Genomic DNA, 27,129 nt, shown 5'->3' with positions numbered 1-27,129 from the left:
GTTATTATGTTATAATTTAGCTATTGAAAAATAGCAGATCTACAAGCTCATAGCGCGCCACTGAGTGGCGCGCTACGAGCTTGTAGGTCTGCTATTTTTGAAAAATCGTGAAAATATTTATTTCAGAAAACTGGAGGATTTAGAAGATTTTTTTTTAAATTTCGAGATCAGGCCTAAATGGGTTAACTGAACACATATAGACCTGTTTTTCGTACCACTGTCAGATTTGGGAGGATGTTTTGGTGTTTTTGGTTTGTTCTTTAGCAGGAGTGGCATTAAGTGAGTTGGAAACAAGTCATGTTACAGCGGGATGCTGCATGTTGGTCATATCTGCATTCGAACATAAAGAGAAAAACAAGCGTGTCATTTGTTTGAGCCACACTGTGCTCAACCACAGCCAACTCCAGTCCTGCTGCAGAGGGCTGGTAATGGCTATTCTGGAGTACAAACCGCTCACCTGTTCCAACACACAAAACACCAGAGGGATTCCTTTTTTTTTCTTTTTTTCTCCAATCTCTTTTCATTGCACTTAAGTGTGTGTGTGTGTGTGTGTGTGTGTGTGTGTGTGTGTGTGTGTGTGTGTGTGTGTGCGTGTGTGCGTGCGTGCGTGCGTGCGTGCGTGCGTGCGTGCGTGCGTGTGTGTCTGTGTGTCTGTATGTGAGCGAGCGTGCGTGCGTGCGTGTGCGTGCGTGCGTGTGCATGTGCGTGTGTGTGCGTGAGTGAGTGCGTGTGTCTGCACACAGATGCATGTGTGATGTGTGTACGCATTTGCATGGTGTGCTTGCATGTGTCTGTGTGTGACTGTGCGTCAGGACCTAGCTGTGTCCATCCATCTGAATGAAACACAAGACTTTGATGGCCACCTGATACTGATTAGAACTAAGTGTAACTGCCATGAATATTTCATTGGACAGGAGTTATCTTTAGGCGCTATCTTTAGAAAACACCTGTTGCACAAATATGTTTACCGCTGGGGAGATGGATGGATAGATTGATAATAGATGTTATGGAAGAAAAATGCACCATTAACTAGTTGGAATAAAGCAAATGTTACAATTAAAAGTCCATCGTACACAATAGGCTATAGGAAGTCTAGGCTTCCTAGTCTAGGAATTGGCTAGGAATTTGCAAAAGTGGTTCTTCCATCTTATCGTGGCCATTTTATTTATACCCGTTTGTCATATCGTTGCTGTCGGGAGGAAACCTCATAACTCAATTTTTGAGGTTTTTGATTTTTTTTGTGTGTGCATAAATCAGTGCTATTGAACACCCTTTACGTCTGTGTGTTGTTTAAAATATATTGAACCAATGATAAAGTAGTAAAAAACGCTTTGGAGAAAACCTCTTAACTCCATTGGACCCTCAAACTGCCTGCTAAAGCAACTAACTCCACCACCACTTCCCCTCTCATGGAAGTAATTGACAACATATCAACTCACGACACCAACTTTGATGAGGCAGTATTGCTTTGTTTTGAAAATATAAGGTTTTCTTAATTTCCTGAAAAATGCATAATTTTCATTTCCTGAAAAATGAACAATTTGGAGTTAAGAGGTTTCTTCCCGACAGCAGAGATATATTAAAATCTCTTCAGAGCAATAAGTTGCAGTCGTGGTGTGTGATATGATTCTCAAAATCGATCCGGACCTATAGAAACCCGGATGGGTCTGTGGGGTACTTTTGGTTTGACGTTGTCTAGCCACTTGAGAGGATAAACAGACAGTATAGCCTGCTTAGTGCTTATGCTTATATTGGTCTAAAATATCTTGTGGTCCAAATTAGTTTGAATGATTTAGTTTTTTTTTTAGAGCAAGTGAGATTCAATCCATTATAGCTTTCCATTGTTAATTACTGACTTTGATTTAACGTCATCAGTGTCGGTCTGTTTCAATGACACACTGACACCACGGCGCGTAAACAGCGCCACAAACTGTGACTCCGCCCAGAAACGGGGGAAGTTGTGATTTCCGCTCGTTCACTGCAATGCAATTTGCGGCATTTTCAAAACAATATTGAGCAGAGTAGCGATTATCAAACGTATTTGCAATGCCATACGTTGAAAGATCTGTTGCCCGTGGACCAGGCACGCTACCTCCGCAAGTTAGATAGCATCGGCATAGATGTTTGTCCGTATGTCATTAAGGATTGGACCAAGTTGCATTGGCAGCCATAGAAAATTCTGGGGTAAATTCTTACCCCAGATGTGACGTTTTTGGGCGTTCCTGTCTAGCGTGGTGTCAGTGTATCAGACTTGCCATTCAAACGGATTGACACAATCTTGTAGCTCATTGGATGCTCATTGGATTTATGGATTTCCGCTGAATAATGGAAGGCCCCACATCAGTGCAAAAACTTGTAGCAAAATGATTATACTATTAAATTAGCATGTGAATTACATTATTTATAGCATATATAATATATTATAGTGTGTCATCCAAATACCTTTGACAGAAATTAGCCAAAAAAAAGAGAGAGTTTAGGCTATTAATGATGTTATTCCAATGCTGTTATTCCATCGGGACAATCTGCCAATCCTCTTGTATAGCTTATTTTATTTATGACTTTTAGCGCGTTATAATTGCGTTATATACAGATTTTGTTTTCCTTCTCCTTCCTAGAAATAGATGTTGGTTTTAAACAGGCTTTGTATGGATAGCCACATTTAACAGTTTATATTACAGTTAATCACAAACACTATATACTTTCAGTTGACTGGGGTCCCCCGGGGTCCTATACTCCCCCCCCCCTCATTTGACGTTCACCTATTTGCTATTTTGCTATGCCAACAACTGATTTTCTGTTGGCACTTGGCACAGCACTGAAGATCCATGGTTAATCTGGTTATTCTGGATTCAAATGACGATGTTGCACTCTGATTGAAAACATTAAAGAAGAAAAGGATAACTAAACCAATCTTGTTCTTCATCTCCAGGTTTTATATTCATCCATTTGTAAGAAATGGTCACATATTGTGACTTGCCGGAGATAAAGAAAACCACTTGCTTAGGACATACTGTACAGGTCTTATCCTCCGAGTACCGAAGTGGTCGCAAAAAGAGCACAGCATGCCTTTAGGCGTGAAAACAGAATTGAATAATTAGTGTTGTCATTTTTTCCTCACTACCTTAGATGGAGACTTGAAGGTTGTTAACGGAGTGGCCAACAGAAACGGTTTCCACGGCACAGCGTGCACAAAGTCCCATGATCCTATTGGGTGGTCTGAAGTTCGATCAGATGATTCGCCGCGGTTTGAGGCGGACGCGTCTCAAAGAGCTCTGGCGGAGGCGGAGGAGGGGGATCTCGCTAATGAAGAAGAAGACCAAAGTCGGGACAGGATGAGTGCAACGTGTAGTTTATCGCCTCAGGGGAGCCCATATGGAGGAGACAGCCCGGAGGATGAGTGGGAGCCTCTATCTCTGTCTGCCAGGGTGAACGACTCCAACAGCAGTCCCTCCAGACCCTCGGAAGACCCGTCGGGACGGAGCAGCAGCCAGCAGATGAGAGTAGACCTCGAGTCGGACGTAGGTGTTCCCATGAGTCGAGCGAGCCTTTACCAGGCTGAGGCCCTCAGGTACAGGCCACCTATGGAGGAGGAGGAGGACAGTGAGGGGGAGCCGGAGGTGAAGAGGCCGCCGCCCCGGCACCACGAGGACTGGACCCAGAGCCTCCAGGACAGGGCCCTTGAAATGGGCCGGGGGAGAGCGAACTTCAGCCTGCTGGAGCAGGCCATGGCCCTGCAGTCGGAGCAACGGCAGGTGCTGCACCACGCCTACAGAGAGATGGACAGGTTCCTGCTGGAGCAGATGACCAACGAGAGAAGACACCAGAGGATGATGGACCTGGAGAGCAGACTCAACTACCATGGAGGTATACGATAATACGACACACTTCACTATAAAGATGTACTCTTTTCTTTATTATCTCGGTACTGCATGTCTATATTTCGGTTTAGCTGGGAAATAAATGTCTAGTTTCGCTTTGGGGGAAGTGACACATGCATTGTCATGAGCATGGACACATTAATGGTACATTCAGAAACGCACCGTGTTAATCTAATATAAAAATCAAACTGACTACTTGTGATTTATAGGTGGCTGGTTACTGGAAAACAGAAGAAAAAAAGAGAACTATACTCTTAAATTAGAAATTAGAGGGAGGAAATCCTCTTTAATACTAAAACCATTAGGCAGCAAGTGAAGTAGTAAATAACCAGACTAAATGTTTTAAAAGTAAAAAGTTTCCTGTTGGAATTATATTCATTATATTGGATTTTGATAGGAATCAACTATACTGTAGATATATAACCATGACCATAAGTCTTAAATCCTCATAAAGTACCTCTCGTGTTTCCCTCTGATTCTTCAAATGACTGCAGCTAAATGTGTAATCCTAGATGTAATCTTTCGATGGATGGGCATTAAGAAGTGAACGCTCTGTGTTGAACTGTGGCCTTAAACTAAAATGACAGATTAATAGATGCGTTTCAGGAGAATATCATAGCTTTGCATGATATTTCAAGCTACATGGAGTTGTGGACAATATGTTACATACTGGAATGTAATGTATGTATACAGTAAGAATGTATGCTGTACAAGTGCATTTCAATGGCTTCTTTCCAACACGAGGCATCTATTTGAACACAAAAAACAAAAACGATGTTATAGGTCTGACAAAAAAATTACTGACTGACTGAATGAATGCATTTCTTAAAGGTATATTCAGTGATTTGACTTAATCTAAATATCACTAATTTTTTCTTTTTTTCTGGATAATCCTCCCTACTATAGAGTGTGCTGACCATATAAGGAGCTCCTCCCTGTCCCCAGTGAGCCCCTGGGGTCAAAAAACCCTAGTTTCAGTTTTGGTGGCGGGTGGCAAAGCCTTCATCCAATCAGGATGAGAGGGGCCTTCCTCCGATCATGATCGAGGGGGGCGGGCCTTGGTGCACATGCTGTTGGCCTGTTGCACTTCCCCCCCACTGTAGAGCGTGCATGTGCACATTTTGTTACCGGGGCGGACTGGGTGGTTTTCCAAATCACTCAAATCACTGAATGCTCCTTTAACTCAAGAACTTTGCTAGTAGCCTTTCGGAGAGTGTAATCATTGTTATTATTTATTCATACTGAGCCATGAACAATAGGTAACATTTTCCACCTCCATAACACATTTTGGGCGGGAACCCCTTTTGGTGTTAGCACTATGTTATGCTTTAGCTATTGAAAAATAGCAGATCTACAAGCTCATAGCGCGCCACCGAGTGGCGCGCTACGAGCTTGTAGGTCTGCTATTTTTGAAAAATCGAAGAACCACTGACATAGAAACTTTTTCAGAAAACTGTCAGGATTGTAGAAGACATTTTTTAGAATCTGATCTCAGGTCAAAATGGGATAATTGCTCGAACTCTTCAGAGTGATGCTTTTCTTTTAGATATATAATAAAAAAAACTAAAAATGGTACAATGAGTGTTGTTGCCAATTTAGCCAAACAAATTTTTTTTTGACTGTGTCCACAGATTCACAGAGGACGGATAAGAAGGACATCAAGTGCCCGACTCCCGGTTGTGATGGCACTGGTCATGTGACCGGTCTCTATCCACACCACCGGAGTCTTTCTGGGTGTCCACACAAAGTCAGAGTTCCTCCAGAAAGTAAGCCACACAAGCTACTAATATGAAAATTGTTGTATTTTAATTTAACTGATGATCCTGTTTAGAACTCTCTTATGAGTTTGAATTCAATAAAAAAAAAAAAGCCTTGCTTACGGTAATTCCAGTTCAGTGATGTGAGAGACCTATCACGAATAAACTACCTTCCCCCCCTCTCTTCTAAAATGTGTTGCAATGTCTGACTATTGAAAATGTTTGGGTTTGGTTGAATTGATAATTGTTAAGTCATTTCAACATAACTTAACAAACGCTGAACATTAAACGGCAATGTTACAAAAGGAACAGAAAACGTAATTAACTTTTTTTCTAAATGAAAGCATATGCTCTTAGACTGGAGGCAGTATTTGCGAATCAAAGGCCTAGCTTGTGCAGTATTCGAAAATAAATAGACAACTCCCACAAACTAATTGGAGAATATGCACAAAAGAGAAGTTTCTAAGGATACAGAGCAGACCTTTAACAATGTGGTGGTTTTTGAAGAATATAATTAGCTGTGTCTTGTTAGTAGTCCTGCTTTCCTGTAAGCTATTTACATTTCCGACCGTCCACCACCACACGGCAATCCCTCACAATAAGGAAAGCGTTTACCTTTGTTTTTAGCGTTAGCGGCAGTAATTATATAATATTGTCTCAGTGAGATCTCTGCTCTGGAGGTTTACAAATGTGCTAACTATTTGTGAAAAAAACACCATTAAACAGAACTCCTATACATTTTATATCAATTCTGAATATGCTGTAGTGTATACTGTGTATAACTGTGCCTGTATTTACTGACGACTGACACGTGATCTGAAAATGGTGTCCACCATTGTCTTAACTGCTATCTCTCCCTCCCATGTCTCCCCAGTCCTGGCCATGCACGAGAACGTCCTCAAGTGCCCTACACCCGGGTGCACCGGAAGAGGCCATGTCAATAGCAACCGTAGCACCCACCGGAGGTACGTACGTCCAGGGGAGCGCGCTATTAGTACGACTACTACGTTGTTGTTCATAGATGAGTGACATGATGGGGCCTAATGTGTTTGATTTTCTCCCGCCGTCCAGTCTCTCAGGTTGCCCCATCGCCGCAGCAGTGAAAGTCTCCAAACCGCAGAGTGAGAGCCCCAAATCCAGACTAACACCCGATCGATCGCCCAAGTATGACGCCAGGTAAGATTAGAGCTTTGACCTTCTAATACACACACATATTATACGTAGTTGCAGGTAATAGTTAACTGTCACATAACATAATGTACCGTGCAGAGTGCTGAGGTTATTCATGTACAACTAGGTAGAGGGATTTATTTTCCCTTTTTGTTGCAAATGCAGTAACTGTCGAATACACTATTAAGATGCTTTATTCCCGGATGCGAACACAATTTGTTTTTGTGTTTTTTTTTTCTTTCTTCTATGTTTCCTCTTTACTAGAAAGAGTTGATAGCGTCTCTCACTTAACCCATTCTGGACGGGAACCCGTTTTGGTGTTTTAACTAAGCATTATGTTATACTTTAGCTATTGAAAAATAGCAGATCTACAAGCTCGTAGCGCGCCACCGAGTGGCGCGCTACGAGCTTGTAGGTCTGCTATTTTTGAAAAATCGTGAAAATGTGGCACAAATCTTTGAATATACTGCATATTCTTTTCAGAAGACTTTTTATTTATTTCGCCTAAATGGGTTAAGTAATGGTTGTGGGTCTTGTGAGTTCCTTTTTTTTTATTAAAGATGATAAAAAAACCAGAACTCTTTGTTCATATTGGATATGCCACGGGCAGGAAGCCCACTCCTACGATATTAATTAGTTTGGCAACATTGCTGTGAGTCGACAACGCAGATCAGATACCAGACTCCCAACAAGGACAAAGACATTGGCATCTGCGAATAAATAACAACATCCATTAAAATGGTCTGCTTTTCCATAGCTATCACTTTTCTGTAGTCTCTCATATTAATAACTGGTCAATTCACTACACGCTATTATTTCACAGCATAGCATGGTCATCTTCGCTTTCATTTTGTTTCCTCCCCCCCCCCCTTCCTAGACCCATCAGCTTGATGAATAAGTTTGACATGAGCCAGTTGAACTATAGGTTCTCGCATCCAGTAGCGGCCTTGCAAACCAACCTCGCCAAGGACATGGACAAATTCAGCAAGATCCGCTTTGATTATGCTAGCTTTGATGCACAGGTCTTCGGCAAACAGCCTCTGATGGCATCCAACCAGGAGCAAGAAATCTCTTCACACTTCCCTGAATGTGAGTTTCACACATTATATTTGACTCACAAGAATACGCCTGATATACCATAGTGTGTGTTATGCGTCGCAAGATATATAGGCAGACTGCAGTGTAGGCACGTCTTAAAGGAGATGGTCACCTCCTGTCACAAGAAAGAGACAATATATATATATATATCTATGTCCGACCATGCTCAGTAACAATAATACATAAGTTCCATTTAAATTGGTCTATAATTTATTTTAGATTTTAATTCCATTTTAGCTATTTATTAGTAATGAAAATGTATTGGTAAAAATTGCAAATATATATTTTTTTGCATTGAGCATAAGCATTATTTGATCAAATTGCTGGGGGCAAAGCAGTAACGAAAAAAAAGAAGAAAAAAAAAAAAAGATAATTGAGTGACTATATGTGTCTTGTAGCTCCTCATCAATATCCGGGATTCCTTACTGCCCCTGGCGGCCGGCTGCCCACCCCTGGTCACCACAGCCCGGCCAGTCATCATTTCACAAATGGAGACAGTAGTCTCCAGGGCCCAGCGGCGGCGGCGACCGCCGTCATCCTTAACCTCTCCACGCGCTACCGAGGAAACATGGAGGCCATCGCTGCCCGACCCCTGGCAACCCCAACAAAGGTAATCAAATCAGACCACTTGGAAAGGCATTTAATGTGGTCATTTTAAAGGACCTCTGATTTGTGTATAAAAAAGCAACAGGAGCAACATCAAAAGAGAGAATTTGGCAAGAGGAGCTCTAGTCTCTCTGGTGGCAGAGAAACAAGGAGGTGTACTGTGCAGCTTTATCATACATACAAAAGAAAATGAGGGTGAATCACATAAAAAAAGAAAGGGTTTTATATATATATATATATATATATATATATATATATACAGTTGGGTGCCACCGATATTGTCCCTTATCATTTGACCCATTTAGGCCTGACCTCAACATTTTTAAAAATCCTTCTAAATCCTCCAGTTTTCTGAAATAAATATTTTCACGATTTTTCAAAAATAGCAGACCTACAAGCTCGTAGCGCGCCACTCGGTGGCGCACTATGAGCTTGTAGATCTGCTATTTTTCAATAGCTAAATTATAACAATGTTTAAAACACCAAAAGGGGTTCCCACCCAAAATGGGTTAACTGTCCTTTTGCGCAGATCACGCAAACCTCAGCAAAAAGAAAAAAAGAAAGAAAAGAAAATATCGATGGCCTCCAACTGTACACACACACACACACACACACACACACACACACACACACACACACACACACACACACACACACACACACACACACACACACACACACACACACACACACACACACACACACACACACAACCATCTTTTTGTTGACCACTTGGCTTCACAGTTTGGTGAAAGTAAAAACGAACTATTTTTTTAATAGCAGTTTCCGCAAGCTAATGTAGAATGTTTTCTGTGGTTTAAGTGTTTAAGTGGTTGAACATGTCCTGTATTTGTTTCCTCATGGTTGAACATGTATAGATAAACCCGGGCTAGTGGTATAGTCGCTGTGAAACTGCATTGTGCGCCGCGCTGCAGATGGTGGATGGATAATGTTTGTGCGTAGTTCTGTGATCCAGCATCGGCAGTGTGCCTGCCCTGCACCCAAGAGTCTATGGAAGCATTTGGATGGATTAAATCAAACAGCTAAAGGATCGTCATCTCAAATCTTTTACTGCACTCAAATCCAATTTCTTTTAAAGTACACACTGGTATAACCCCCCCCCCCCTCTCTCTCTCGATGTATATATAAAATGGGCCTTTTCTACTTGCATTCGCATACATACAGTAGCCTATGCATGTAATGTAATGTCTGTATATGTCTGAATGTATATCTCGTTGCTGCTTTTTCCTGTGTCACGCAAAAGGACCAAAAATATGTTCTCGCATCACAAGTTCACGACACGTTCTGAGCTTGTAGAACTGCTGTTTTCTCAATTTAATTATGAGAAAATTAAAGTAACAGTGATCAATTAAGTCTGTGAGTTTTATAAACATTTAACCGATGAAAAGTATTAACAATAGCTTTCATGACTAAATAATAACCGTTGGAACACAGGTTATATTCTTTTCCATTTTGCTGAAAAGTAATGGTTTTGGACATACAAGGTCTCTCTCTCTCTCTGTCTCTCTCTCTCTCTCTCTCTCTCTCTCTCTATATATATATATATATATATATATATATATACACTGTGTGTACTGTGTAGATGATTCAAGGTTTCCACTCCTACACAGCCCAGATTCCTTGTCTCCCAGCTTGTTGAGTTGAGAACGTGGCCCGGTACCAGGTATACTGGGCTACCGGCCCACTGAATGAATTAAACAGCGTTAGCAAGTTAGTCATCTGTTCTCTTTACAACAATAAAAGGCTAAATCTATAATTAAATTATTGTGGCAGAGCAATGATTCCAGGCACAGACTGGTCTCCGAGAGATTCATAACACAGCTAAAGCTCTGAAAAGTCTCCACGGAACAGGACCATGAAATAGAGTGCAATGTGCAGTTACAGGTGTCGAAGACAGACAGACAGACAGACAGACAGCAGACAGACAGACAGACAGACAGACAGACAGACAGACAGACAGACAGACAGACAGACAGACAGACAGACAGACAGACAGACAGGCAGACAGACTTCATTTTTTTTACACTGATGTCATTTTGATTAGATACACATGTCATAACATGGCCTGATAATTATTAAAGTGGATAGCCACATGCGATATCCATGAAAGTCATCCTCCCTTAATTAATTTTAAAATCCCTCTTTTGTTATGAAAATAATGGTGCATAGGGTTTAATGGGACATATGCGCCCCCAAATAATTGGTTTCATTTATAGAAAGGATTTCGGCATTTAACGAGGTAAAACTTTTAACGCCATGAAAGTCTCGGCCATAAGCGGCCATACGCATTTCAGCACAGAATGAGTGACACATCTGTCAGCCAAGAAACTTATGCTACATTAAGCTTTTTTTTTTTTTTTTAATTTTTGTTATAATGGTGATGACCTAAAACCAGCCGCCCCCAGCTGCCATCTTGGTTGTGTGTGTCCTAGAAAACAGATGACACAGCTGTCACTGGAAAAACTATACCACCACCCGCATTTATTATTTTTGTTGTCTGTGTTGAATAGAATTAACGTTGGCTTAGTGTGGGTAGTTTTGCTCCATGTTAGATTCATCACTAATTTCAATATAATGTATGTTCCACTGAGCATTGCAAAATTGGTTTCAAAATCACCTTTTCATAATCAGCATCATCATCATGTTTTTTTTTTATGAAGAGTATTGTTGTTTTAGTACTATTTACATTATAGTATACAGTGATGTAAATAGGTTTTCAATGTAATGAGTCCCGGGATGCAGGGATGGTCTTTTAGATGAGTCCCGGGGACATTTTATGAGTCCCACTTCAACGACGTTAGGAGTCATATTTTGCCATTTTTACAAATTCAGCATTTAACTCCAATTTCATTTTATATGGTTATAATGTGGTTATATTCATGTAGAAAACAGAAGAAGAAATGATTATTATAACTAAAGCTAGCAAAATAAACTAGAATAAAAAACAGTACAGTAGTACAGTAGTGCATCCCGTGGATGCAGAGGTCGTTGTTTTATTGTGTCCCTTAACTATAAACTGCGTTTTGGGATGCAAAATGCACCCTATTTTAATCTCTGAGTATAGTACGTATGTTTTTCTGGTTCGTCTGGATTTTTCGACCTAAACTGGGATCATAATGAATGCTTTATCATGTCTCATAGATCGTCATGGATACCCGATGAAGTTCTATTTGACCGAAATGCTGTGAAACAGTGAATTTAATATTGAGAACTTTCACTTTTCAGTGTGTGAGGATATTCCTTCTTTTTTCATAATCACTCCTTTATCCTGCACCTGAACCCAATTGACCATAATCACATGGCAGACATTTCATAAGCAAACCCTGAATATGAAGTTAGTAGCAAAATGGCCACAGTGTAAAGACAAGGTGGTAGGAATTAATGTACACACCAGTGACCTTATTTCTTCATGTTGATTCAATGTTTAGGACACACTCATTGAGGTGGACGAAAACGGGACCCTGGACTTGAGCATGAAAAAATGCAAGATGGAGAATGTGAAAGCCCAGACACAGGTGCCTTCAGAAGACCGGCTCTCTTCTCCCGAGTGCACCATGTCCAAGGCCGGGAGTGTTTTCATCAACCCTGCCTTCTATCAGGCTCTGTGTGAGAGAGACTGCAGCTGGGAGAGCCACATCCCCGTCAACTTCAGTAAAGCACAACTTTTGCAAGAGGTACAAATCACAGTATATTCCTTATGACAGTGGTTCTCAAACTTTTTCATGTCAAGGACCCCCAAATTGACACTCATTAGCCTGTGGACCCCTGTTAGAAAATATACGCCAAGGACCCCCATATAGATTTTTACCTCTCTAGCAGTGATTCCAAAACCAGTTTAGTTTCAAGGACCCCAGGTTTGACCTGAATCAGGCTACGGGCCCCCATTTAATGGCATTTCTATCTCTGGGACCCCAATGTATATTGTAAAATCAAAGTTAATTTAACTCTTTAATTTAACTCAATTTGTACACTCTGAGTTACAGACCCATAAGGGTTTATTTGTTTCCTTATTATCATTTAGCTGGGGACCCCCTGGAACTCTCTCAAGGACCCCTAAGGGTCCCCGGACCCCACTTTTGGAACCACTGGAATAAGGGACCCCCTGAGACGAATACTGGACAACTCACCCCAGTGCTTGCTCGTTTTTCCTCCCGGAATTGTCCCCAGTGAGGGGGATAACTTTGTAATGTGCTATTGGCTGTTAAGTATTCGTTTTGGAAAAATATAAAAAGGTTACCCCTATGGAAAGGCTGTATTATTTTACTTATATTGACCCTATAATACAATTTAGTATAATTTAGTATATGTAAGGTTTTGCCCACTCAAATGGTACCTCGTCAGATACTCCCCACATAGCCTACAACAACTTCTGTGAACCGACTTCACTGTAGTAGCTTTTCATGAATTACATTAGGCTGTCTGCTGTCGTGACAGTTTATAGTTAGAGAAATTCAAAGTCCAGCCGTCTGCCGCCCAGCCTCTCCCACCCCAACCCCTCACTGGGGAAAATTCCGGGAGGGAAAACGGAAAAAAGGGGTGAGTTGTCTTGTTACCCCTGAGACTATCCATAGAATAATAAGATGTGCAGCATGCTAAGCATAACAGCAAGTAACAGGCGCAAAAAGGGCTTGATGGATGGAAAGAGAGGTGCTATGATGTCTGGTTTATATTAGTTTTGGGTCACAGTTGACTCTGTTACGAAGAGGTACGATGGACAGGAACAAGAATCTAACGAGGATTCAGGTGGATTTTTAACAGATGGAACACACTCTAAATGATTCAATAAGTTGTCAGAGACCAGTGTTAGTACATGTCACTGAAATAAGCTCCCCGGTGCCAAGTGCAACAAGAATAGAACACTCAAATAGAAATTATCATCTTCTTCTCTCACATCTTGCTAAGTCTAAAGAATCGGTTGACATATAGTATTTATACCGGGGACATATGGACCAAGCCGGGGCCTTTAAAATGTTCCCAGGGACCCCCAGGGGGATTTTAATCTGGGCTTCGAGGCTCTGTTTCTTTTATTCTTTTCTTTTTATAGGTGGGATCCGTTTTTTGTTATGCTTGATATCAAGAAGCCTCATGTCTGACCCGCTTCTCTGAATCATACACGGCATCTGTGGCTACGGAATCTTGTCTTTGGAAATAAAAGGAAATCTAAATGTCATGGCTGTACATCATAAATACTGTAGGGATTAAGTATGACTTTAAATGGATGTATGGTTTACTACAGTGTAAGTATCCTTAAGCATAATCGCTTTGCCGTGCACTCTAACCCCCGGGCTTGTGTTTTAAGAGCATTAAGTGGGGACTTTCGATTGATTATTCACTTTTAGGTCATTGCGCATCATGATCAAGTCTGAATATTCAGAACAACAATGTTGCACTGGTTTGAGGAGACATATTTATTTATTTGTTTCTCAGCAGGAGGACCTTGAGGAGGCTTCCCTGGAGGACCAGCATTATCACGATAATGGCGGCTGCATGCTCAGCCCCAAATCCAAGCTGCTATTACGAGATGCTAAGAAGGAACTAATGAGGTATGATGATGCACTGTTAAATAGTTGGGGTTTTAATTTTAAAAAGGGGGAGGAGTAGAAATCTTGTGGGCATCTTCACTCGGTCATCCGTGAATAATGAGATGTTCCCTTTACAAAGGTCAATGGACAGATGGCCAGTATCATTAACAAAAGTGTAATTCCAGACAAGACCTTTGCTCAGTAGGACAGTAATACAAGTCAGTGAGAGCAGTGTTTCTCAAATGGGGGTACTACAGAGGTGCTGCAGGAGGTATGTGAGAGAAAGTGGGGAATGGAAGAATTTAGGCATTTTTATGTTTCGCCCACTGATGATAAAACATTGAGCAACATTGTGTAAAGTTAACACTTGAACAGCAGAAGTGCTATTCAATAGAAAGCAATACGTTCTCTTTCTATTAGTTTCTATTTAAAGGGGATATACTTGGATTCAAAAAGCAGGGAAAACGTTTTTTTTTTTGATTGATTGATTGAAATATTTATTAACAGTTTGCAGAATTACAGTACATTTCAAGCACAAACTTAATACAAAGGCTGTTAACTGTGAGTGGACGACCCAATTAAGCATTTCACTTGTTTACAAGAGGGTCCACCATGTTCAATTCATCAAAACATTTAGAGACGTACAAATAGACACTTCTATATAGACAAAGAACAGAACAGGAATTCATCATAATGGAGGTAAAAAGGGAAAAGAAACATATACAGTGAGGGAAAAGGGGGGGGGGGCGGTGGGGGGGATTCAGATTTTACGGGGGCCAGTTTCGAATTGCAGCCATCCGTAGGTGCCCTTTGAGAGCGGTTTTGAAGGAGTCAAGGGATTCGCATGTCTTAATGACTGTTGGTAGGGCGTTCCACATTCTGGTGGCATAGGAGCGAAAATAATTTAGTCCCTTGTTTGTGCTGAAGCAAAGGAAGTTTCAGAACCACCGAGTTAAAAAGCACACTGAAGCTCACTGTGCCGCATTCTGTCCTGTTGGTCCCATGATATATCGTTTTGAGTTTTGACTGATATTGTCTGCAGGTTCATGTGGAGAAGAAATGTATCTAATTAAAAAAAGTGAGTTTTTTTTTTACCTGTACTACACAAGCTTGCAGCTCTTGACTCTTGTAGCTAGAGTGCATGTTCTGCTGGGTATACACACATCTCTTGAGATTCACCCCCACCAGAAGGGTCTAGGCCTGTCTAGACTCCACAGCACAGCATACCTCTGTCTGCCTCCCCTTTTACACTGCCTTCAGACATATTGCAACGTTGAATTCTACGCAATATATAATACAAATTTCTACTAAATTTCTCTGCTGTACTAACTCTTACCATAGTGTCCATTAACCACTTATTAAGCCCTATGTATACTTTGTCTTAGGACCCAGAAAGCGTCACACTGCAGCACCTTGTGGGCTTGTAGATCTGCTATTTTCACAATTATATATATATTCTTTTTTTTAAATAGAAATGTATTCTTTGCTTAATTTCTACAAAATAGGGACACCAGGTTGAAAGTGGTTAAAACAAGGTCTTTCTGAAAAGATGCAATGCAATTAAAGGGATAGTTCAGATTTTTTTTAACTTAACCTGGATGAAATACTTGCCATTAATATAGTGGTTGCAACTGTATTAATTGATTGCCCGAGTCCCGTGGTGGGTGTTCTGCTCTGCTCTGGTTTTGGTCAATATTAAGTAGTTCCGGTCATTTTGTGGGGGGCACAGGGGGCCACGCAGTAAAAGTAAATTAATCCACAAAACTAACGTAATTTGTATTGTTGACCTATTTCAAAAATATTAGCGCAACTTTCGTTCAACTTTGACCCCTCTATCACATGGAACTATTTTTGGGCGTAGTGATATGGATACAAAAAACATAGTTCCGTGTGATAGAGGGGTAAAAAATTAACGAAAGTTGCACTAATATTTTAGAAATAGGTCAACAATACAAATTACGTTGGTTTTGTGGATTAATTTACTTTTACTACGTGGCCCCCAGTGCCTCCCACAAAATTCATATTTCACCAAAACCAGAGCAGAACTCCCACCACGGGACTCAGGCAATCAATTAATACAGTTGCAACCGGCCTGGGCCATGGCTCAGTGGTCCAGGCACCTTGGCTGGTAATCCAGTCTGGCAGTGTGCCGCGGGTTCGACTCCCGATCCCGACGGCCTTTACTGCATGTCTTCCCCCCATCTCTCTCCCCATTTCCTGTCAGCCTACTGTCTGTCCCTCCATAAAAAATTATAAAATAAAGGCGAAACCACAAAAAAAAAAAACAGTTGCAACCACTATATACAGTATTTCATGCAGCTTACGTTAAAAAAATCTGAACTATCCGTTTAAAGGGTGTGGCACAATCATGATGCGCCGACGTCGCTACGTACTCTATTAACGCACCTGTGTCACCTTAGCTTTTAACCCATTCTGGGCGGGAACCCCTTTTGGTGTTCTAACACTTCTGGACAGGAAGCCCTTTTTGGGTTCTGTACAGTATTAAAAAAAAAGGGAAACAAAATAATGTATGCTGCTATATAGATACTTGAAGTTTTTAAGAAAACGTAGGTCAGTATTTAGAAGGCGTTTTTAGAATCGGCCTCAGTCCAAAATGGGTTAACCACTTTTAACCATTATTTTATTCTTTAGCTGTTGAAAAGTAGCAGATCTACAAGCTCATAGCGCGGCACTCGGTGCCGCGCTATGAGCTTGTAGATCTGCTATTTTTGAAAAATCGTGAAAACGTGTGCAAATCTTTGATTATACATATATTCTTTCCCAGCGAACTTTTTTTAACTCAAATCTCTGCTTCTGGGGAGGGTCCCTGGAACAACAACAGGGGGTCGGCGGCCGATTTACATTTCACTTTGGGGCTCCTTGACATGAAATAGTTTGAGAACCACTGACACAGAAACATAGTTTTTTTTTATTTTCATAAAACTGTTCAGGTCTCTACGTACTAAACGCCTGTTTCCTCTGCAGCTGTCCAACCCCAGGCTGTGATGGCAGCGGCCATGTTACAGGAAATTATGCATCGCATCGAAGGTAGTGTAATTAATTACACACTCATTAGCACCAGCCAGAAGGATATATGGACTGGGATAGCAATGTCGATGTTTTAATGTTGATCATTATTACAGTTTAAAAAACCTTGCGTTATGAGCTCATATGATTGGGAGTTATACCCCTCCTGTCACTCCTTTAAATAATTGTGGATTGTTTTATGAAGATGGAGCAGAATTGCGTTCCCCAAAAATAATTTGTTGGCGGCACACTACATGACGTATTGACATTGTTTGACCATTAAAAACGTATACATAGTTAAACAGGGGTCTAGACTTGGTCCCATCCTTTTCCTCCTCCAAAATAGCAGTATATACGAGTCTCGATGTGTTACATTGTGACGCGTGGTAGCTTGTACATCGGCTATTTTCTGCAAATGTTTGCCTTACCAACAGAGCCGGATTTACCTTGCTGAGGCCCCCCTTGGGGCGCGTCCCCCAAAATGTGGGCTATTTTGTTTTCATTTTGGGGTGACCCAGGCCCCTAAAAAGAGAGGCAGGCAGGCAGGCAGGCAGAAGCTCTCAATGGTTTAACCATAATACAACTAAATACAATAACTATACACACATTTCACTTGAATTGGATTTCAATATTCAATTTTATAATAAAAAAATAAAAAGAATTGGGGGCTGCAGCCCACCCTAGCCCAACGGTAAGTCCGCCTCTGCTTACCAATGACTTACCCAGAATGAGAAGCTACAGGCTTCATAACATGACCATAATGAAGCATACTTCATACTTATACTGCCCTCTGTCATCTAGTCTAGATCATACATGGGCAACTGGTGGCCCGGGGGCCACTTAATATCAGAATATAGCTTAATGACTAGGATTTTAAAATGTCATTGTCTTTTTTTCATGTCCAATGTATTTGTATTTAGTTCATAAAGTTAACATAACTATGACTATAAAAAAAGGTTTCTTTTCAGGATTCCAATTGAAAACAAATAATTCAGGATATCAATTCAAATATAGCAAAAAATAGCTGATCTGCGACGCGTGGCGCGCTACGAGCTTGTAGGTCTGCTATTTTTGAAAAACCGAAGAACGACTGACATAGAAACATAGCTTTTTCAGAAAACTGTCAGGATGTAGAAGACATTTTTAGAATCTGATCTCAGGTCAAAACGGGCTAGATCAGCAACAGTGCATTGAAATGACTGCTATCTCTTTATCCTCTCTCAGTGTCTCTGGATGTCCCCTGGCCGACAAGACACTCAAATCACTGATGGCAGCCAACTCTCAGGAATTAAAGTATGTAACCCCCCCCCCCCCCCCCCCCCCCCCCCCCCGAGTCTAACTTCTGTGATTTGTGATAGATCGTTCGCCTTATGAGAGAGCAAACATTATTTCTCCGCGCTTCCGTCCACTCCACGCTGTCCGTCCCGTAGCTTAGATTACATTGAACATCGGTCTAATTAACATGAAGTTGCTGAGTGTTTGTATAACTTCCATGCATATTAACAGCACGCTGTCGTCCGCAGTCTTTTCTATAATAAGATACGCCTGGACTCTGTGTCTCCTCTGTGAACCTGCAGGTGCCCAACACCTGGCTGTGACGGATCCGGGCACGTTACTGGGAACTATGCTTCGCACAGAAGGTATCCTGTCCTGACCAGATTGCAGAAACATAATAAGTAATTAGAACTGAGCACAAATTATATTTGTCTGAAGCATGGCAGAAGTTGTGTGTTCTGTAATACAAATACATAAATGTAGCCAATGTGTCAATATAGTCCATGTTTACAGTATTATTAAGCATTAATACAATGTATCCTGTATTGCGTTCTATTCTGCATTTTGCACTATATATATCTTACACTTATTTTATTAAAACACAAAGAATGGGCCACAATGCAAATGCAGGATATATTATGCATGATAGGGAACTGACAGATCTGACACTGTTATGGGACGTTTGTTTTTCCTAAATGCATGCATATTATATACACAACCACGTTTCCCAGAACTTTAAGTGATGACTTTAGCCATGACTCGTGGTTAAATGGTCCTTTGTTCCTCTTGTCTCCCAATGTCTCCAATCATCCTTTAGTCTATCAGGATGTCCACGTGCCAGAAAGGGAGGTTTGAAGCTCACACCAAACAAGGACGAAAAAGAAGAACAAGAATTGAAGTAAGAGAGACCATCATCGCACTAATATAGTATTACTAGCTTAAAAATAAAACAACAGTGTGTGTGTGTGTGTGTGTGTGTGTGTGTGGGGGGGGGGGGGGGGTCGGGGGGGTCATGAAACGATCTTATTGCTCTCAACGAGGCGTATTATACCTGGAAACCATTAAGTTAAACAAAGGAAATAATATTCTCTTGTCCCAACATTAGTGAATTATTTTCTAAGGATTAACAACATGTTTATAGGGCAATGTTTCAGGCTTGTGCGTTTGGTCCTATTGGCTGAATGGAATATCTGGCTTATCACCCTTTTCACTGAGTGCTTTCTTTGTAATTATAGTATTCATTCAGTCATATGAAGAAAACGTTGAAAGGCATCTGTGCCTTTTGCACTCATTCCAAGCTTAAGCATTCTGGTTGTTGTCTCTGCAATAGAGGGTTATTGAAACAAAATAATATATAATAATAATAATAATAATAATAATAATGTAATTGATTTGCTGCTTAAATCCAAAGTCAGATATGTGAAACCTTGTTTACTTTATACATCTGGACACTGATTATTTTTTTTCTTTCTTTTTAATTACTAATGCAACTAGGAGCCTGAGCTTAGGAATTAAACTGGCATAGATCTCATAAACATTAAAGGGAGAAAGGCAGAGAATGGGGAGGGGACAGTGCATCAAACCTAGGCTACAGTACATCCATAGTGTCCCTAGATTATTGTAAATAGTGGGCCATATGGCGTGCTTCTATTGTCCTGGTGCCTAGCATGGAGCTACCTACCTGTGGTACTGTAGATGTAAGTAATGGGGACTGATGCTGTTTTGTCCTCTAAGTGCTGTTTCTCTCTCTCTCGAGTAATAAAGTGCTGAAACAGGCTTTTCGCAGCGGCACTCTACTACTGCATGTGCCATTTGTATCATCTCGCACAACCTTTCACCTTTATCAATAAGGGAAGGGGTGAGCAACCTCAAAATTACATTCTTTCACATGAGGGGACACATGACAATTATCTGTAATTCATGTCACCCCATTACTGACCCACAGAAAACAGATGTGGAAATGCAATTACTAAACTCTTAATGATATTCAGCAAGAATCGTTCGTTTGTTTTCAAGCACAAACATCAATAAGCCCACTCTGTACAGTATATATATATATTCACTAAACCAGAATTTGTTCTTTCTAAAGTTTTTGTGGATTAAGCAAGTTGTTGTTAGTATGATTACTTGCGTCCATTTCTAGTTTTGTTGACTTTATTTTTAATCTGCATTTGGCAGGATTAATCAACATAATGGTTAAATGAATCTTCCGGTCTAGTTATGTAGAGGTTGGAGAGGAACTCAAAGGATTAATTAATTTACCGGTTATGCAGTCCTGTATTTCTTGTCGTTTTAAGTTAAACAATTGACATTTTAAATACAAGTACCTAATATCTTTTATTCATTTTTTGTTCATTATTAACATGAAGAAGAGTTTAACAACATTGCAATTTCTCCTCTTATCAATGTAGTGGTTATAATCATTGCTAGAACAGAACAACAGCTGCAAAACACATGAGATTGCACAACATGTTGCTCATGATGAATGACCTGGATTTGACAGATAATTTATGCTGTACACTACTATGCAATAGCACACCGGAAAAAAAGACCACCAAATCTGATATCTTGATTCTGTCTCTGATAGATGTCCAGTAATTGGATGTGATGGCCAGGGCCATGTATCAGGCAAATACACGTCCCACCGCAGGGCAGGGAGTTGTCCCCTTGCTGCCAAAATGCAGAAGGAGTCCCCCATCAATGGACTGGCCTTTCCCAGGAAGGCCAATAAACAAGAACTGCCCCACTGTCCCTTGCCTGGATGCAATGGCCTTGGACATGCCAATAATGTTTTTGTCACACACAGAAGGTGAGTCCGACCCTCCTTCATAACAATACTACTGGCAACGGAATCACTTTTGCAAAAAAAAAACGTTAACCCCCTTCAATATTTCTGTTGAACTTTTAACAAATCAACATATCAAACATCATATTATTATCTCATCTCATTATTATTCTTTTGCTTTTTTTTGTGTTGAATTAGCTTGTCTGGTTGCCCACTGAATGCTCAGAGTATCAAGAAGAAGCAGTCTGGAGAGGAGATGATGACCATCAAACTGAAAGCCAGTAGTGGTAAGCTGTTTTGAAGTGGTAGAACCATGTGTGCCCTAGCCAAGCTTATTATAGTTTTTAATTTATTATTTCTAATTAGTTTTTACTTTTATTTCATTTTGACTTATTTTAGTTTGTCTTTAAACCCATTCTGAACGGGAACCCCTTTTGGTGTTTTAACTAAGCATTATGTTATACTTTAGCTATTGAAAAATAGCAGATCTACAAGCACGAGCTTGTAGGTCTGCTATTTTTGAAAAATCGTGAAAATGCGGCACAAATCTTTGAATATATATTCTTTCAGAAGACTTTTTTTTTAAAATTTCGACGTCAGGCCTAAATGGGTTAAAGTGTGTTTGCTAGTTTGCAACAAGGTAAGACAAATAACAAAAAAATAGCAGATCTACAAGCTCACAACATATCCAGGACTAGACTGCCATGGCCAGACTAATATCACCAGCGCAATTCTTTTTTTTTTAGCTGTGTCAGATTTGTCTGGTTTCCAGGCTACTGGTCATAGGGTTTAAGTGGTTAAAGCACTTGTATGTGAATTAATTTCACTTAATGATAGCATTTGAGGCTCCTCTGTAATTTATTCTTAGAAAAGAAGCGTGGATTCACAGTTTGTACTAGTATGACGAACAGTGGCGTGCACAGATAGACACTAGGGGGTTCTAGAGCACCCCCTGCCCTTTTGGCAATGTGCCCTTTTGAAGAAAGGGCACTTGTTTTTTTTTTGTACAGTGTACACTTACACTGTACAGTATGTGGACCATGGTGACATTGATCAATATTCTTGTTAAAAAGCTTCTAATATATTATTTAGGCCCCACAATCTATAAATGTCACACCATTAAGGCAACCGACCGGTTCCACGCGCTGCACAAGGTGCCCTTTTTTCACTTGAGCACCTGCCCCTCTAAATGTCTGTGCACGCCACTGATGACGAAAGGTACTGTCGTTTTCGCTCAGGTGTCGAAAACAAAGACGACGTCCATCACTTGGATCACGAGATACACGAGCTCAATGAATCCAACCTGAAGATAGAAGCAGACATGGTGCAGCTTCAAACCCAGGTATGTATCCACACTGAGAAGAAGATGGCTCGACATAGGACATTAAGCAACTAGTCGACTAGTTTACTAGTCGATAAACTAGTCGACTAGTAAATCCACTAGTCGACCTTTTTTTTCTTTTTTTTCCCGATTTTGTCGGCCTCAAGATCAGGTAGATTATAGTTATAGTCACCAATGTACACAGTTTTTTTTTTTTTTTTTAACATAATAGGTGGTTAAACAACTAGTCGACTAGTAAACTAGGCAACTAGTCAACTAGTAAAAATGACTAGAAGTGAATGCCCTAGCTCGACATACACCGTGATGATGAACTGAGATATCTGGGGCTTCCTCAAGGTTTACAAGGTTCCTTCCTCTCTCTCTCCGAAAGCAGATCTCATCGATGGAATGTAACCTGAAGACAATTGAGGAAGAAAACAAGATGATCGAACAGCACAACGACAGCCTTCTGAAGGAGCTCGCTCGCCTCAGCCAAACTCTCATCAACAGTCTAACAGACATCCAGCTGCCTCAAATGGTATACAGTAGTAAGCCTCGTCTATTTCTTCACCTCAAATGATGTTGATTGTTGCATCCCTAGGAATCAGTGTTGTTTTTGGCAGCACATTTTGATTTTAGTTTTAGTCATAGTCTCTTCAATAGCTTTCATTTAGTTTCATTCACATTTTAGTCACCTGGAACGTTTTAGTGTTAGTCTAGTTTTAGTCGACTAAATATCATAAGATTTTAGTCGACTAAATCTACAGTTGATTTAGTCGACTAAAATGTATTTTGTATTTTGGCCTTGATGCCGTCGTAATGACTGTTTTTACACTTGCTGAAAATAGCCGATCTACAAGCTCACAACGCGTCGCGCTGCAACGCGTTGTGAGCTTGTAGATCTGCTATTTTCAGCATGCAACCAAGTGAAAAATGACTTGTACTGGATCTCTTGTCCACTAGTCCCTTCCTAACATTTTAGTCTAGTTTTTATTTGTTGACGAAATTGTCAGTATATTTAGTCTTAGCTTTAGTCACCATGGGTTAGTTTTCATTTAGTTTTCGTCAGTGAAAAAAGGTAGTCGACGAACATTTTTCGTCATGGTTTCAGTCGGCGAAAACAACACTGCTAGGAATACATCTTCTATGAAATGCCGTCATTGCTGTGCATGTTTTACTAATAGCCAAACATGTTTTCTGTTGCAGGGGCCCATCAGTGAGCATAATTTCGAAGCCTATGTGAACACATTAACGGATATGTACAACAACTCGGAGCACGAATACTCGCCGGAGTGCAAGGCCCTCTTGGATAATATCAAACAAGCTATTAAGGGCATCCATGTTTAAGCTTGTAGAGCTACCAAGAGGTATCTTTGACTTGGAGTAATAATGGCACTAGATAGCTCTATTTTACTGAAAGAGTGCTGGCTAGGCTGCATTATTATATACAGTATATAAGACAAGGCTTTTGGAAATATGTTTTTTTTTCGAAATTTCCTCGTAAATACACTGCACTGAGAAGAATTACCAGCCAGATTTGTAATGCTTACTATTTCTGAATTCACTTGATATTTGTTTCCTGGTGAGATTTTTCTTTTCTTTTTTATCCCTCTTGCACTTAATTATTTTGTATGGTTTGCTTGATTTGAATTCTGTACCTGTTCATGTCATTTTATTGCTATTTATTATATTTGTTCATCAATGTATTTATTTCCTTTTTTAATTTATTTCTAATTGTAAATGCTTAATATTGAGAAATCTGTTGACTTTCTGCACATTGTAAATGACATTGAAGCACATTCCAGTTTCAATCATGGCTTACTTTCGCCATCTAGTGTTGAAGAACAGCCCAGAAGTATAATCCCCTTAAAGAAAAATCCACCAAAATTACCAAGCATTAATATTTTTGAGTGTGCTTTTGCTTTCTATTCTTTAAATGAAAACTGAATGTATGGCAAGACAAAGTGAACGCTAGGATGGAGAAAAAAACAAATGCAATGCACTTGTACTGTACATTTTCTTATCCAATAACTCTGAAGGCTGAATGCAACCAGGAAGTGTCACTGATCTCCTATCAAAAATGCAACATTATTTATTTGATTCAGTGACCCGAATGTCCGATCTAATTTAGCATCTAATGTGTCACTACTAGATTGGTCGACCTGAGAGCACAAAGAAAATCAAAATCCACTTTTGGCAAGATGTATTTCTTTTACTTGAGATATATAGATATTAAAACTGCCTTCTGTGCACACATTTAAGAGTGCGCCCTATAGTATGTGCCTAAATGTATATCAATTCATAAAATATACAGTACTCTGTTTTGTGGTAGGACAGTATTACGTGGATGGTGTCTAATTTATTATACAGTACAATTATTTTGAAAGAAGAAGATATTCCTATAATGACTGTTCCAAGTTACATTGTCTCAGTAGCTGTAATCTTAAAGTCAGGTTTTTAAACATTATACAACTGAAAGAGAAAAAGTCTAGTGTTTATTTTAAGTTTTGTTAGCGCGGGGGAAAGAGCATGGAGTGATTTATAACGGTTACTGAAACAATTCAGTTATATTTTACTACCGTTTTACCTTATACTGTTTCTCGGCCTTCCCATTTCCTCAAGTCTTACAGTGATGAATATTTCTGCAAGTGCAGATTTGAACAGTAGCTACTTGAATCCCCAGCCCAATCATCACTTACTACAACTAGTATTTCAACATTTCAGTTTCAAGACAGTTTTAGGTTTCGTGTTTGAAATGGAGAAAAAGAAAAAGAAAAGAAACGATACAAATCAAAGACAAGTGATATGTGTTGGTTAATGACTTGTTTGTTTGCATAAATTGCACTTTTAATTTTGTACGTCATTTCCTCATACTGCCCTCGACTTCAACAAACAAAAAGACAATAGAAATCAAAGAAATATGTGGGGGAAATTACACTTTTGTTGCTGTATGTATGTGACTCGAATTTCCAGGAGGGGAAAAAGTTATTTATAAATTATCAAACAGGCCAATTCAATCTGAGTTGTATATCCTGCTGTATGTATAAATGACAAAATGTAACAGCAAAAGAGCCAAATTACAGAAGATAAAATGAAGTTGTTTGCAAAATACGTATGTTTTAAATTATTTAAATCTTTTAAAATGGAATCACACATTCTTTCAACATAATAATGTATCTATAATTTATCATATTTAATTCCTATACCACACATTGTTTGCTCAGGAAGTTTTGTGAATAATATTTTATTTCCCCGTTAGTATTTGACGTTTTGTAATGTGAAATGGGTTTTTTGTGGAACGATATTAGTATGATATGAAATTGTAATGTATTTTATTTTCTTTTACATTAAAATGTAATGCTTTTTCAGTTGAGGTAGTTTGTAAATTGAAACTTCCTATTACTTTTACTATTTCATAATGAGCAGATATGCGCTGTTGTTGTACAGTTTGTGTATGGTAGAAATAAACTTTTCAAACGGTTGTGTATTTGTTAAAAAAAACAGACAAGTGATGCCTCACAGTTCAAATCTCCTCACCCTCAACAGTTCCAGGAACAAGCTTTCATTTCAGTAGGTCTTACTGCCACCTGGTGGGGAATATTAAGAATACAAGACTTCTCGCAAAGCTTGATAGATAAATCCCATAGTGGTACAAAAATGGATAAATGCAAAGCAAGAGCTGTTAGGGAAATTATAGTACTGTATACAGCAATCTGGGGACCACCACTATTGTGTCGGGTGGGTCCATCATAGACCTATAGCTGACACAATAGTGGTGGTGTTCATGCACCATTCAATGGGTTAAGATTAGTTTTTTTCCCCCCTTCCTTACTCACTAATAACACTATATCACAGGCTACATTCATGAGCTGGTCAAAAAAAAAGCTATAGTCTTCAAAGGCACAACATTTTGTTTGATAGAGCTACAGTTGAATGCATCATTTAAGTATTTTCCCCCCCCTGGATCAAATGGGAAAGAAAGAACATTCTTTGCCACCATGCCAGTCATGAACCAATACAGTCACCCTGTCACAATGTCTCACAACGAACCTCAGCAACAACACACATAACCTACTGTTTATCAGTCTTCAATTGAAAATCAACATGAAGGAATTGTTGGCTGTTTATGTCAAAGCCCAAAACCTCTAGCTCCAACAGAAAGGAAATAGCAAATTCACTCATAGGATTATTGAAGTGATTGCCACGCAGTCATTGGGTCCCAAAATGACAGTAATAGTGTACCAGCTTGAATCACACTAGTACGCACGCACGCACGCACACACACACACACACACACACACGCACACACACACACACACACACACACACACACACACGTTAATGCTTAGCATAGGTAGCTAACTCACATGCAGAATAAAAACAAATCGACCAAGAAGCAGTGTTCTTATGAGTCGGATGTTAGCTTGCTTATGATCCTTGATGACTATATATTTCTATGTATTTGATGTATTACCATGTGTTGTTCTTGCTTACTGTGATGTAAGTCATTCTGTTTTAAGAGCATCTGCTAAATGCTTAGATTGTAATGAAGATGAATTAACTTCTCTTTCAAACCGTATACACACTTTGTGACGCCATCCAGGGCCCTTTCCTGTCGTGCTGTGAGGTTCCATGTCTCTGCCCCATGAAGCAGTACTGACTCCAC

At 39.9% G+C, this 27,129-nt stretch overlaps 1 protein-coding gene across 1 annotated transcript in view; it reads left to right on the top strand.

Annotated features, from left to right (window-relative positions):
* The window catches only part of st18 (ST18 C2H2C-type zinc finger transcription factor), a gene marked incomplete at its 5' end in the record, with an annotated part of 45,961 nt that extends 21,837 nt beyond the window's left edge, over positions 1 to 24,124 (top strand). The window contains 17 exons of the mRNA XM_079529521.1: positions 3,130 to 3,867; positions 5,513 to 5,647; positions 6,513 to 6,603; positions 6,710 to 6,802; positions 7,686 to 7,897; positions 8,305 to 8,516; positions 11,962 to 12,207; positions 13,961 to 14,076; positions 17,041 to 17,103; positions 18,307 to 18,375; positions 18,660 to 18,722; positions 19,175 to 19,255; positions 20,945 to 21,166; positions 21,341 to 21,429; positions 22,381 to 22,484; positions 22,858 to 23,001; positions 23,670 to 24,124. Coding sequence (XP_079385647.1) covers positions 3,130 to 3,867; positions 5,513 to 5,647; positions 6,513 to 6,603; positions 6,710 to 6,802; positions 7,686 to 7,897; positions 8,305 to 8,516; positions 11,962 to 12,207; positions 13,961 to 14,076; positions 17,041 to 17,103; positions 18,307 to 18,375; positions 18,660 to 18,722; positions 19,175 to 19,255; positions 20,945 to 21,166; positions 21,341 to 21,429; positions 22,381 to 22,484; positions 22,858 to 23,001; positions 23,670 to 23,810 — 2,819 coding nt within the window. The 3' untranslated portion in view covers positions 23,811 to 24,124. The remainder of the gene's footprint in view (positions 1 to 3,129; positions 3,868 to 5,512; positions 5,648 to 6,512; positions 6,604 to 6,709; positions 6,803 to 7,685; positions 7,898 to 8,304; positions 8,517 to 11,961; positions 12,208 to 13,960; positions 14,077 to 17,040; positions 17,104 to 18,306; positions 18,376 to 18,659; positions 18,723 to 19,174; positions 19,256 to 20,944; positions 21,167 to 21,340; positions 21,430 to 22,380; positions 22,485 to 22,857; positions 23,002 to 23,669) is intronic.
* Between the last annotated feature and the right edge of the window lie 3,005 nt (positions 24,125 to 27,129).

The sequence above is a fragment of the Electrona antarctica genome (genome assembly GCF_951216825.1).
Source record: "Electrona antarctica genome assembly, chromosome: 19".
In the NCBI taxonomy this organism is placed as follows: domain Eukaryota; kingdom Metazoa; phylum Chordata; class Actinopteri; order Myctophiformes; family Myctophidae; genus Electrona; species Electrona antarctica.
This window is presented reverse-complemented; position numbering and strand designations above follow the sequence as displayed.